At 40.2% G+C, this 13154-nt stretch overlaps 1 protein-coding gene across 1 annotated transcript in view; it reads left to right on the forward strand.

Annotated features, from left to right (window-relative positions):
• MKX (mohawk homeobox) overlaps positions 1-12627 on the forward strand; it is an 81283-nt gene extending 68656 nt beyond the window's left edge. The window contains exons 6-7 of the mRNA XM_017853009.1: positions 9914-9947; positions 10050-12627. Coding sequence (XP_017708498.1) covers positions 9914-9947; positions 10050-10236 — 221 coding nt within the window. The 3' untranslated portion in view covers positions 10237-12627. The remainder of the gene's footprint in view (positions 1-9913; positions 9948-10049) is intronic.
• The last annotated feature ends 527 nt before the right edge of the window (positions 12628-13154 follow it).

The raw sequence follows: 13154 nt of genomic DNA on the forward strand, positions 1-13154 counted from the left end.
ATATATATATATATATTTTTTTTTTTTTTCCTTTTTTGAGACAGGGTCTCACTCTGTCACCCAGGTCTGAGTGCAGTGGCATGAACTCAGCTTACTGCAGCCTTGACCTCCTAGGCTCAAGTGATCCTCCCACCTCAGCCTTCTGAGTAGCTGGGACTACAGACACACACCACCATGTCTGGCTAATTTTAAAAATTTTTAATAGACACGAAGTCTCACCATATGTGTTGCCCAGGCTGGTCTCAAACTCTTGGGCTCAAGCAATCCTCCCACCTCAGTCTCCCAAAGTGCTAGGATTACAAGCATAAGCTGCTGTATCCAACCAATGAATGCTATTTATAAAAATAACTGTATAGTCACTGTAGAACCAATTTGTAGAGGGGTGTGGAAGCCCAGCTTCAGTCTCCATGTATGGAAAAGTAGAGATGGAGACTGTAGCCATGTGAGGAGGGAGCCCTGGGGATTGCTTGTGAGCCCTGGGGGTCATTTGGTAAGGCACTGCAACTTCACAGCAATTAGTGTTTCCGAATCTTCAGTGAGGTTTTATTCCTGCCCTACTCACCAGAGTCTTGTTCTTATCCTCAGTTGCTCCAAGTATGTGAATAACTCCAGAAACTGATCTGGTACCCCCAGAGGCTCTCTGGATTTCTGAGGTCAATAACACACTAGACGCAGGTTCTGCACACCTGCTATCAAAGTAATGGCCCCGAAACTTAACAGGTGTGCAGAAGCACAGTTTTCAAGCATCTGAACTTACTTTGGAGCCCTGACTTACATTATCACAGGCCCCGGATTTTTAATTGCTCAGCAAGGGCACTAGGCCAGGCCTCATGAGCAAGGTGAATATAATCATGTGTTGCTTAACAACAGGGATGTGCTCTAAGAAATGCAAATGCATCATCAGGGAGTATCCTAGACAACAATGTATCCTAGACTACAAACCTGTACAGTAGATTACTATACTGACTACTGTAGGCAATCAGAGCTAATGGTAAGCATTAAAAATATGTATCTAAAAGAAACTACCATCAGAGTGAACAGGCAACCTACAGAATGGGAGAAAATTTTGGCATCTACTCATCTGGCAAAGGGCTAATATCCAGAACCTATAAAGAACTCAATCAAATTTACAAGAAAAAAACAACCCCATCAAAAAGTGGGCAAAGGATATGAACAGACACTTCTCAAAAGAAGACATTCATACAGCCAACAGACACATGAAAAAATGCTCATCATCACTCGCCATCAGAGAAATGCAAATCAAAACCACAATGAGATACCATCTCACACCAGTTAGAATGGCAATCATTAAAAAGTCAGGAAACAACAGGTGCTGGAGAGGATGTGGAGAAATAGGAACACTTTTACACTGTTGGTGGGATTGTAAACTAGTTCAACCATTATGGAAAACAGTATGGCAATTCCTCAAGGATCTAGAACTAGATGTACCATATGACCCAGCCATCCCACTACTGGGGATATACCCAAAGGATTATAAATCATGCTGCTATAAAGACACATGCACACGTATGTTTATTGCGGCACTATTCACAATAGCAAAGACTTGGAATCAACCCAAATGTCCATCAGTGACAGACTGGATTAAGAAAATGTGGCACATATACACCATGGAATACTATGCAGCCATAAAAAAGGATGAGTTCATGTCCTTTGTAGGGACATGGATGCAGCTGGAAACCATCATTCTCAGCAAACTATCGCAAGAACAGAAAACCAAACACTGCATGTTCTCACTCATAGGTGGGAACTGAACAATGAGATCACTTAGACATAGGGTGGGGAACATCACACACAGGATCCTATTGTGGGGAGGGGGGAGGGGGGAGGGATAGCATTAGGAGATATACCTAATGTAAATGACGAGTTAATGGGTGCAGCACACCAACATGGCACATGTATACATATGTAACAAACCTGCACGTTGTGCACATGTACTCTAGAACTTAAAGTACAATAGAAAAAAAAAAAAAGAGTTAACAGAAATGGGACCTGATTTCCTTTGGGAATCTTATGATAATGAATACTTTAAAAATATAGAAAGTAATTCCTACTCACTAGAAGAAATGTTTTACGTATTAATTGGGTTTTCCCAAAGGGTAGAAAAGTAGTACGATGAAAGAAAAAAAAATATATATATATGTATCTAAACATACCTTCACATAGAAAAGACACAGTAAAATATGTTATAAAACAGGGGCCCCTCACCCCCAGGCCATGGACCAGTACCAGTCCAGGTTCCATAGCAGGAGCTGCATAAGTAGCTTTATCTGTATTTACAGCTGCTCCCCATTGCTCACATTACCATCTGAGCTCCACCTCCTGTCAGATAAGCACTGGCATTAGATTCTCACAGGAGCGCGAACCCTATTGTGAACTGCACATGTAGTTGTGCACTTCTTTTTTGTTTTTTTCTTTTCTTTTCTTTTCTTTTTTTTTTTTTTTTTTTTGAGACTGAGTCTAGCTCTGTTGCCCAGGCTGGAGTGCAGTGGTGCGATGAGGTATCGGCTAACTGCCACCTCCACCTCCCGGATTCAAGCAATTCTCCTGCTTCAGCCTCCCAAGTAGCTGGGATTACAGGTGCCTGCCACCACGCCCAGCTAATTTTTGTATTGTTAGTAGAGGTGGGATTTCACTGTGTTGGCCATGCCACCATGCCCATCTAATTTTTGTATTTTTAGTAGAGATGGGGTTTCACTGTGTTGGCCAGGCTGATCTCACACTCCTGACCTTGTGATCCACCCTCCCCAGCCTCCCACAGTGCTGGGATTACAAGCACGAACGACTGCGCCTGGTCGGTTGTGCGCTTCTTATGAGAATCTAACTAATGCCTGATGATCCAAGGTAGAACAGTTTTATCCTGAAACTGCCTCCCTCCCTGGTCTATGGGAAAATGGTCTTCCACAAAACCAGGCCCTAGTGCCAAAAAGGTTTAGGACTGCTGGTAAAAAATTAAAAAATTGTGCACTTGTATAAGGCACTTACCATGAACGGAGCTTGCAAGGCTGGAAGTTGCTTTGGGTGAGTGAGTGAGTGAGTGGTGAGTGAATGTGAAGGCCTAGGACGTTACTCTACATTACTGTAGACTTTATAAACACTCAACACTTAGGCCACCCTAAATTTATTTAAAAATTTTTTTCTTCTATAATAAATTAATCTTAGCTTACTGTTACTTTTTTACTTTATAAGCTTTTAAAAAAACGTTTTGACTCTTTTGTAATAACACTTAGCTTAAAACACAAACACATTGGACAGCTATATGAAAATATTTTCTTTATATCCTATTCTGTAAACTTTTCCTGTTATTAAAATTTTCATTTTTTGTTTTTACTTTCTAAACACTTTTGTTAAAAACTAAGCCACAAACACACACATTAGCCTAGGCCTGCACAGGGTAAGGCTCATCAATATCACTGTCTTCCACCTCCACGTCTTCAGGGGCAGTAACATGCATGAAGCTGTCATCTCCGATAATAGCAATGCCTTCTTCTGGAATTCCTCCTGAAGGGCCTGCCTAAGGCTGTTTTACAGTTAACTTTTTTTTTTTTTTTGAGACGTAGTCTTGCTCTGTCGCCCAGGCTGGAGTGCAACGGCGCAATCTCGCCTCACTGCAACCTCTGCCTCCTGGGTTCAAGCAATTCTCCCGCCTCAGCCTCCCAAGTAGCTGGGATTACAGGCACCCGCCACCATGCCCAGCTAATTTTTTTGTATTTTTAGTAGAGATGGGGTTTCACCATGTTGACCAGATTGGTTTCGAACTCCTCAAGTGATTCGCCCACCTCGGCCTCCCAAAGTCTAGGATTACAGGCGTGAGCCACCGCGCCCGGCTACAGTTAACTTTTGAAATATAAGTTGAAGGAGCACACTCTCAAATAACAATAAAAAATATAGTAAATACATAAACCCAGTAACATAGTCATTGATTATTACCAAGTATTATGTACTGTACATAATTTAAGTGCTATACTTTATACATTTAGCAGCTCAGTAGGTGTTGTTTTGTTTGTTTGTTTTGCAATGGTGTCCTGCTGTGTCACCAGACTGGAGTGCAATGGCGAGATCTTGGCTCACTGCAACCTCCACCTCCCGGGTTCCAGGGATTCTCCCACCTCAGCCTCCTGAGTAGCTGAGATTACAGGCATGCAATGCCATGCTTGGCTAAGTTTTTGTATTTTTTAGTAGAGACAGGGTTTCACCATGTTGGCCACACTGGTCTCGAACTCCTGAACTCAAGTGATCCACCCACCTCGGTCTCCCCAAGTGCTGGGATTACAGGCGTGAGCTACTGTGCCCGGCCTCAGTAGGTTTCTTTACCCCAGCATCACCACAAACACATGAGCAATGTGTGGCACAACTACATTATGATGTCACTAGGTGACAGGAATTTTTCAGCTCCATTATAATCTTCTGGGGCACTGTCATATGTCTGGTTTGTCACTGACCAAATTATCGTTAGGTGGTGCACAACTGTACCTTCTTTTATTGTTTTAAAATATGAGTGGCTTCTTCTTCCCACTCAAATAATCGTAGTGGACTGTCTTTGTTTTCCCCCTTGGCTGAGCTATTTCAGTAATGATTTCTCACTGACTCATTTACTTCCCTTTCCGTGATCTCAAAGTTTTTTTCTTCTACTCCCTCCATTTTAATTTAGGGAAACACATATAATTTTTAGATTGTTTAATTTAAAAACCTGAATTCTTAATCTCACCTCATTTATTTACATTTCAGTGGCATATGTGAAACTAAAACATTTTCCCCTTTAGGGCTTATTTATTAAATTTTTTAAAACCTCAGAGAAAAGATTTGGTCACATTTTGTCTCTTTTATGGCTACAAATATAACATCGGGAATATATATCAGAATTGATGTGCTTCTAAGTTGCATTTTTCACAGTTGGCCACAGAGCTTTTTGCTTAGCTATCTCGAGTTGCACTGGAACTGGGTTTTCTGTATAATTTTTTTCTCTACTTAACTGTAGAAGGAAACACATGTCCAAACTGAGGATAGCCCCACTTTAAGTTTCAACATGGTTTGGGTTTTGCAGCATCCAAGATTTTCCTAACTACACGCCTCCTTTTTTTTCTTTTCTTTTCTTTTTTCGCCTTAAAACACGCTCTTTTGGCTGGTTCAATAAGCCGTTCCTGCCAACCAGTTGCTTTTATGGTAATTGACAGCATAGCTGATTTTTGGAACCTTGGAATCTAAAAACGCATTTTAGCTCAGACTTTGGAGAGGCTGAGCCAAGCTACTTGCAGAGTAAGAGATACAGCCGAGCCAAATGTGGGGCAGTCAGACCCTGAGTCTGTGCATGCTAATGAACTGCTCTCAAGAGTCTACATACCAGGAGCTAGCTCCAACTTGCGTTTTCCCTCTTTCAGCAACATGCACGATCCTTCCCTCTCCTGTCTGATTGTTTCTGGAGCTACTAGGTGCCACTTCTCGAACGGAGCCGGTGAGACCACCTGTCAGCAGTGGACAGATGTGTCAGGACCCCCATGACCACCAAGGGTGGGTACACAGACCCACTGCTCCTCAAATACTGACCATAAGCTGAAAAGACACACGACACAGCACACTTGAGCCAGAGAAGAGCTGATAAGTTTTTACTTCAAAGGGAAAGAGCGTAAGAAAAAAAAAATTACAACATTAATACTGCCAGTTAGTATAATGAGAAGATTGTAAATTTTCTGAATTCCCCTCAGATGATATCAGTTCGCTAAAAACTGCGACATTTTTCCAGATTTCATCTTAGCACAACAAATAGAAAAAAAAAAAAATCTCCCCAGACTCCCAGATCTTTAGAGTCCTTGCTTTCCATAAAAAAAAGCACAAATGTTTCAGAGTCAAAGGGCTCTGTTTGCTATCTTCCTTTTGCCGGTTTGGCTCTTCTGGGAACCAGAACACATTACTCCACAGGAGGTGGCTCTTGGACTCAAAATACCCAAGTGACACTGGGCAGCCCACCAGTAACAGCCTCAGGAGGAGCGTGCCCTTCTAACATCAATTCATTTTTTGAACTAAAAGCACTTTGGACACAGAGACTGCCCACCCCCCGCACTTCCCAAGTGGTGGTAAGCAGCTTTTCCTGGTTGATTTCAGTCTTTGAGATTGAGCTTTGTTGTATGCAGTTTTCACACTGACTACTGATGGAGAAGCAACATGTCTCTATTCTCCATTACTTTTTTTAAATAGACATTTTTTTTATTGTATTATTCTTTATGTTCTAGGGTACATGTGCACAACGTGCAGGTTTGTTACGTAGATATACATGTGCCATGTTGGTTTGCTACACTCATCAACTTGTCATTGACATTAGGTATTTCCCTTAATGCTTTCCCTCCCCCATCTCCCCACCTCCCGAAAGGCTCCGGTGTGTGATGTAAAACAATTTTCTTCTGTTACTGTAAAGGAACCCAATCTATACCTAGCGACATTGAATGTGCCCATCTGCCTGAAAAATAAAATACAGAATTCAGTGTATTGAATCCTGTGTAGTACATTGTTGAGATTTGTAAAACCTAATTAAGAATACCTGCATGGGGATTTGAGTCTACGTTTTTGTACTTCAAAGGTATTTTTATAGGCACCAAAGTGTCAAACACATACACCCAAAGAGTAAGCAGAATTTTATAATTTCACAGTTGGCTGTAGTAAACATGTTTCTCAGTGGAACAAGTCCAAGGAGTCAGCCACAGGGAGTGCTAGCCACAGCCAGGCGCTCACGGGGCTGTAAGACATGCAAGTCAACTCCTCATCCTAAATAGAGGCTCTCCGTGAACCTGAGCCATGAATTACATCTTCTTCTTCCACGTGCAGGCTCCATACATTGATGGCATTGATGCATTGACAGGTTCTGTAACCCATAACGTATTTGATAGCCACAGGCTTTCTTCTTGTCTGTGCAGTAACCACTCTGAGGTTGACAGTTCAGGTAGGGAACCGGGTTCTGGTCTCCTTCGCCTATGTGAGATGGCTTCATCTGGGAGCCAGAGCGTCAGTTACATAGTCTTCTCTAAATTATGTTTTGTTATTTCCCTAACGTTATTTAAGCCTCATGGAACTTACTCTGCTTTTGCCAAGTCTTTCCATTGAATAAATATCTCCATAACCTATTGCTTCACTTTGGCAACAGAATTGTTGCAATTTGTGGGCAAAATGGAGCAAAGGCCTAACTCATTTTTTTTTCGTCTGTAAAATGTGCAATTTGCTGGCTTTCCTTCTCCCAGACGAAAGCCTTAACTTGTTCTCTGTTCTGGTAGCACCTTGTCTCTGTCCTTACTGAGTGAAGATTACAGATAGGAGAATAGAACTCAATAAAAAATGACTTCACAGATACCAGGGAGACTTGCTATCCATACACAAAGTCAGTAATTGTAAATAAATTAGGCCACAAAGTGCTCAGAATTGTGCCTGGCACGTAGTAAATGATCTGTAAATCAGTAGTATCAGAGTTCTGCAAATTACAAATGATCATTCTTGTCCTGCATTTACATGAGTTACTTTATAACTGCAAAATTATGGAAAGTAGCAGAGGTATAGCTAAGCATCCAGGCTGACCCTGTAAGAGCCAGAAGCTGGCAGAGCTGCAGAAGGTAACGATCTAACTGTTCACAGATCCAATTATTTCCCCCAAAGGATCCCTAAAACCTTATAAAATGCCGCCTGAGTAGTCAGTGAAAGGAGACCGAGGGAACTAACACTCGTTCCATTCTGGGCCAGACACACATGATCTCATGTGTTCTTCACAACCTTGCCATTTGTTCACTAAATTCTTTTGTTTTGTTTGTTGGCCTTGTTTATTTAAGTTCCTTAGGTGAAGGGTTGTGAAAAGAGCTCAGAGTGACCCATGATTGTCTCGTGGTCTATACCTTAAGGCTTAACTCAGGGTATGTCAGCAGGCTTTCCCCATTTTTTTCCTTCAGACAGGGTATTGAAGCTTGGCTGCCTCATGGTCATATCATTTATTTTCTCTTGACCACCTCTTCCCTGGGAAATTTTGCCCTGCTTAGACTATATGACGATCTTGTTGACGTTATTCTTCTCAAACCTCTTCTAGTTCTGTGACTCTCTTAGAGCTCAGAATTGGAAATTAGGATGCTAACTATCCTTAAGCAGTGTAGAGAAAAAGAAATTGTGAGAAATATTGGGTTGGCGGGGACGGGAGGTGGGGTAAAAGGAAGGGAGAGGACTAAGGGCAGGAAAAGACAGTTTTGTAAAGGCCATAGAACTAGCCGAGGGCCTTGCATTTTCCAAGTTTCCTGTGTGGAGCACAGTGCCACGTGCAGTAGCTCCCCAGTAATATTGATTATTGTTGTGGATGATGACGGTGGTGAAGAGGGGCTTACCCACTATCTGGTTTTGGAGTCTCGACCCTACTCCTTTGCTAGGACGCCATGCCAGTAGCCTATCTACCACCCTCCTACATCTTTCCCTTCAGTAGGGAAATTTTTGTGTTACTCATACCAGATTCTTTTAGCCTAAGGAGTTCGAGAACCCATTTTTGTGGGTTCTTTATATTTATGTGGTGTTGAGAGACATTCGTGTTCTGAGTGAAGTAGCAAATCTAAACCAAAGATGTGAGTGTAGAAGCAAAAGCTAACATCCTAACTTTCATTTCCTGCAGCAGCAGGAGGAGGCGTTCTTTTGGAAATTGAGGACTGGTGCCTGCTTCTTCTAATAAATATGCCAGGAAATCCTGTATTGCTATCACCATTGGGTCTGTTACTCATTTGCTAACTAGCAGAGGGAACTATTTGCCCATCCTTTGTCTGAAATAAATGTGTGATAACTGGCCAGGCACGGTGGCTCACACCTGTAATCCCAGTACTTTGGGAGGTTGAGGCAGGCAGATCACGAGGTCAGGAGTTCAAGACCAGCCTGATGAACATGGTGAAACCCTGTCTCTACTAAAAATACAAAAATTAGCCGGGCGTGGTGGCAGGCGCCTGTAATCCCAGCTACTCAGGTGCCTGAGGCAGGAGAATTGCTTGAACCCGGGAGGTGGAAGTTGCAGTGAGCCGAGATCGTACCATTGCACTCCAGCCTGGGCAACACAGCAAGCCTCCATCTCAAAAAAAAAAAAAAACAAAAAAGAAAAAAGAAAATTTGATAACCATGAAATTATAGAATCATTGAGCCAGAAGCACCCCAAGATTGTCTAGAACCCCAGTTTTTTATTTTAATTTTCTTAGAGACAGGGTCTTGCTTTATTGCCCAGGCTGGAGTGCAGTGGCACAATCCCTGCTTACTGCAGCTTCAACCCCCTGGGCTCAAGCAATCCTCCCACCTCAGCCTCCTGAGTAACTGGGAATACAGGTGAACACCCACCATACCCAGCTATTTTATTTTATTTTAGTAGAGATGAGATCTCACAATGTAGCACAGGCTGGTCTCGAATTCCTAGGCTCAAGCAATCCCCCTGCCTTGGCCTCCCAAAGTACTGGGATTACAGATATGAGCCCAGCCAAAACTTCCTGATTTTATAGTTAGAGAACTGAATCCCAGACATTGTGGGAGGTCATCATCTGCCCCCAAGTTACACTGCAGGTGGGTAGTAGGGCAAGGCCAGAACCTGGCCCCAGGCACAGTCAGCACTCTTTTCCTTATGCTGCTTGTCTCCTGATCCAAAAGGCCCCAGTTTCTCAGAGTAAATAACTTCAGATGATTGTATATCTATGAGAGTTCCCTTTTATTCTTTACTACCCACTGTCATCTTATTTCTGCCCCTTTGCAATTTTTTTATCTTAATATAAACTGCTTTATCTTTATTAAAACCTAACTAATTTTCAACCATATTTCCTGAAGAACTGTTACTTCTGGTCATTAGTGATGAAACTCCTGAGATGAGAAAAGAAAGGAAAAAAATAAAATAATTGAATTTTGCTTTTCTTTACAGACACTCTGGAAAACGGATCCAATAAGGGTGACAGGTGAGCAAAATGTTCCCATTGGCCATTCCTGCTTTTCAGGAAAATTTTCAATGCAAACTGCAGTGAGTTTGATCGTTTACTTTCTGTTTTGCTTAACTCCAGTGCAGCTAACAGAAAGGGACCGAGCAAAGATGACACGTATTGGAAGGAGATCAACGCAGCTATGGCCTTAACAAATCTTGCACAGGGAAAGGACAAACTGCAGGGAACTACCAGCTGCATCATCCAAAAGTCGTCCCATATAGCAGAAGTAAAGACTGTCAAAGTGCCACTGGTGCAGCAGTTTTAAGAGCTTGTTGCTTTTCAGATCCAATGGATGTTCTTTCCAGTGTTTTCGTCAACCCTCATCCTAAGAGCCGAAGCAGGGATGAAAATGACTCTCTCCCAAACCTCTTCTTATTTTTAATTATCCCAAATATATCATTTAGTTGCTTCTGTAAAAGACATATAAATTATAAAAAACTCATTTTAATCAAAAATATTAACTTATTTTATGTTACTCAAACTATGCATAAAATGTCTGCATTACCATTACAGTAAGTGCCTTGCTTCCCAAAAATAAGCTCCAACGTGGGCATAGTTGAACAGCTATGCCTCAAAATGCCAACGCCATATGCTTATTAGCCTGTGTGCATCATTCCAGACGGACCTAATCATTCCAGGACTGAAACCAGAATCGCTGAAAGCCCTTGAAATACATTCAATAATTCACAAGTTAAAACTTGGATATCTGTTCAGCCCAAATGAAATCTTCCTTTTAAAAAAAGTCTACAGTATTGAAAATTGTTCAATGTGCTTTTCAGAGTGACAGTGAGAATTTTATGCATGTATCTTGCCTGCATATCTGATATGTTACAAACTTCCAAAATTCCAGGTGCAGCGATCCACGTAACGTCGTACATTTAAGAAGTGATTCCTTCAAGCTAATTTAAAATTTCAATGAATACATGGTGATCAGGAAAACTTTTTTTGAAGCACTGTTGGAAAGCACCACAAAGCCCTTTAGAATTAATCTGGATTTTTTTCTCAAGTTCTGCTAAAGTTTAAAAAAAAAAAAAAAAACTTTATTATATAAATAACTCAAAATTTTCCTGTGTAAAACTAAACCTGTAGTTTTAAAACATAATCCTGTTTGCATTAGAGCTCACTGTCTTTTTGTGATGGAAACTGTGTTCATATGGTATGACTAAAAATCTTTTATTTGATTGGTTTCAAATTACAATTGCTGATGGACAATTTGTATTGCAGCGAGAACAAGAGAATGAAAGAAATATATCTCTGTGCGGCTATACATACACATACATAAAACTGATTTTTAAATTTAAAACATACGGAAAACAAAACATTGAACAGTTTGAATTTTGCCAAGTTGGATATTAATGTAAAAGTGAAGTGAAATCGTGCATTGAAAGAAAACATTTTGTTTCTAAATTAGACTACCATTGAGTGAGAATAATCAATATCAAGAAAGAAGACTATCTTTCTCAACTAAACAATAATATTCTAATCAGCTTGGGAAGACTTGAAACTTGAATAAACAGTGGAAATGCCAGATATAACAGAGGGTATGCGCTACAGAGAAGTAAAAAGGGTTTGACTCTTTTATGATGGGATTTTTTTTTCTGGGTATGTAATCTTTTTTTTTTTTTAAACTGGAAAGCATTTTTGTCAGTGTGAATGAGGGTCAATAGTGCAGCCAAGTGGTGACATTTTTCTTTATTTTGCAAAATGCTTTTAAAACCAAAGGCTGCTCTAGTTGACGGACAGTATCAGTCTTGATATAAATTGTAGGACACTTTTTCATGTAACATAGCATTTGGGGATTGGATTTATTTAGTGTAATGAAGATAATTTGATATAAAAATATTTTGTGTATATATATATTTTACTTTGTTTTCTAAATTGCTGTTTGCAGTAACAGTAAGCGCAAAGCAAAATATATAAGTTATGACTGTATGATCAGATGAAGTATGAGTTCTTTTGGTTTGCATCCTTAAATAGTTAGAGATCTCTGATAAAAGCTTTGGAATCTTTACAAAACAATTTTGCCAAAATGTGGAGCATCGTCACGTGAACAACTACGGCACCCCAAAGACACAATACTTTCACTCTTTTTCCATCCACTATTATAAGTTATCCTGGTATTCCAAAGTATGTTACAAAAAGTGTTTTGTTTTGAACATATTCAGTTAATGAATGAATGCTGGTTGTATTGTTATTTGAGATGGAGTCCACTGAGTCTCCATGTTGCGCCTCGTTTTTTACAAAATCAGGCAATCTTCTTCCCTACTGTTCATAAATTGATAGAATGACAAGGCAATATAGGACACCTATTCACATCGATTTTTTTTAATACCAAAGGTTGGAAGATTTTATAATTAACATGTCAAGAAGACTTTATAATAAGCACATCCTTGGCAATATCTCCAATTGCAATGACTTTTTAATTTATTTTTTCTTTTGCTGCTTTAACATTTTCTGGATATTAAAATCCCCCCAGTCCTTTAAAAGAATCTTGAACAATGCTGAGCCAGCAGCTGAAAATCTAACTCATAATTTATGTTGTAGAGAAATAGAATTACCTCTATTCTTTGTTTTGCCATATGTAATCATTTTAATAAAATTAATAACTGCCAGGAGTTCTTGACAGATTTAAAATAAAAGTTAATTTCTAGACCTCAATGATCGTATGGATTTTGTTTTCCTTTGAGAGCTGAGCAGGTAGATGAAGCAGTAGAACAGACGGGCCCATTATATGCAGCAATTCTCCTTAGACTGTTAAGGGATATGATATGGGAGTGCTGCATTTGTATTAGGTTTGAATTTCATCACCTTAGGCCACCAATCCAGCTTTTAAAGACTGAGGAAAAGGGAGTGTGATGTTGACTATTAAAATACGTAACTTTAAAATGAGCATTTTCACATAATACCTTCTTTCCCTCACTAATACAATTAGCGTTTGTGGCGTGCTCTGCACTGGAGAGAAAACCTTGGCTTTGAAGCTAGACAGAACTACCTTTGAATCTCAGCTTTATCCCTTACGACTTAGTCATTCTTATCTAGTTTCTTCATCTGCAAAGTGGGAGTAAGGAGCTATACCTTCTAGAATTCGCAATAAGATTGAGATAAAATACAATACATAAAGTGCCTACCACTTTATGTATGTAGTGTCTGTCAGATAATAGGTGCTTGGTAACTGGAACGTAT

Source organism: Rhinopithecus bieti, unplaced genomic scaffold (assembly GCF_001698545.2).
Source record: "Rhinopithecus bieti isolate Rb0 unplaced genomic scaffold, ASM169854v2 scaffold_35615, whole genome shotgun sequence".
NCBI classification, from domain to species: domain Eukaryota; kingdom Metazoa; phylum Chordata; class Mammalia; order Primates; family Cercopithecidae; genus Rhinopithecus; species Rhinopithecus bieti.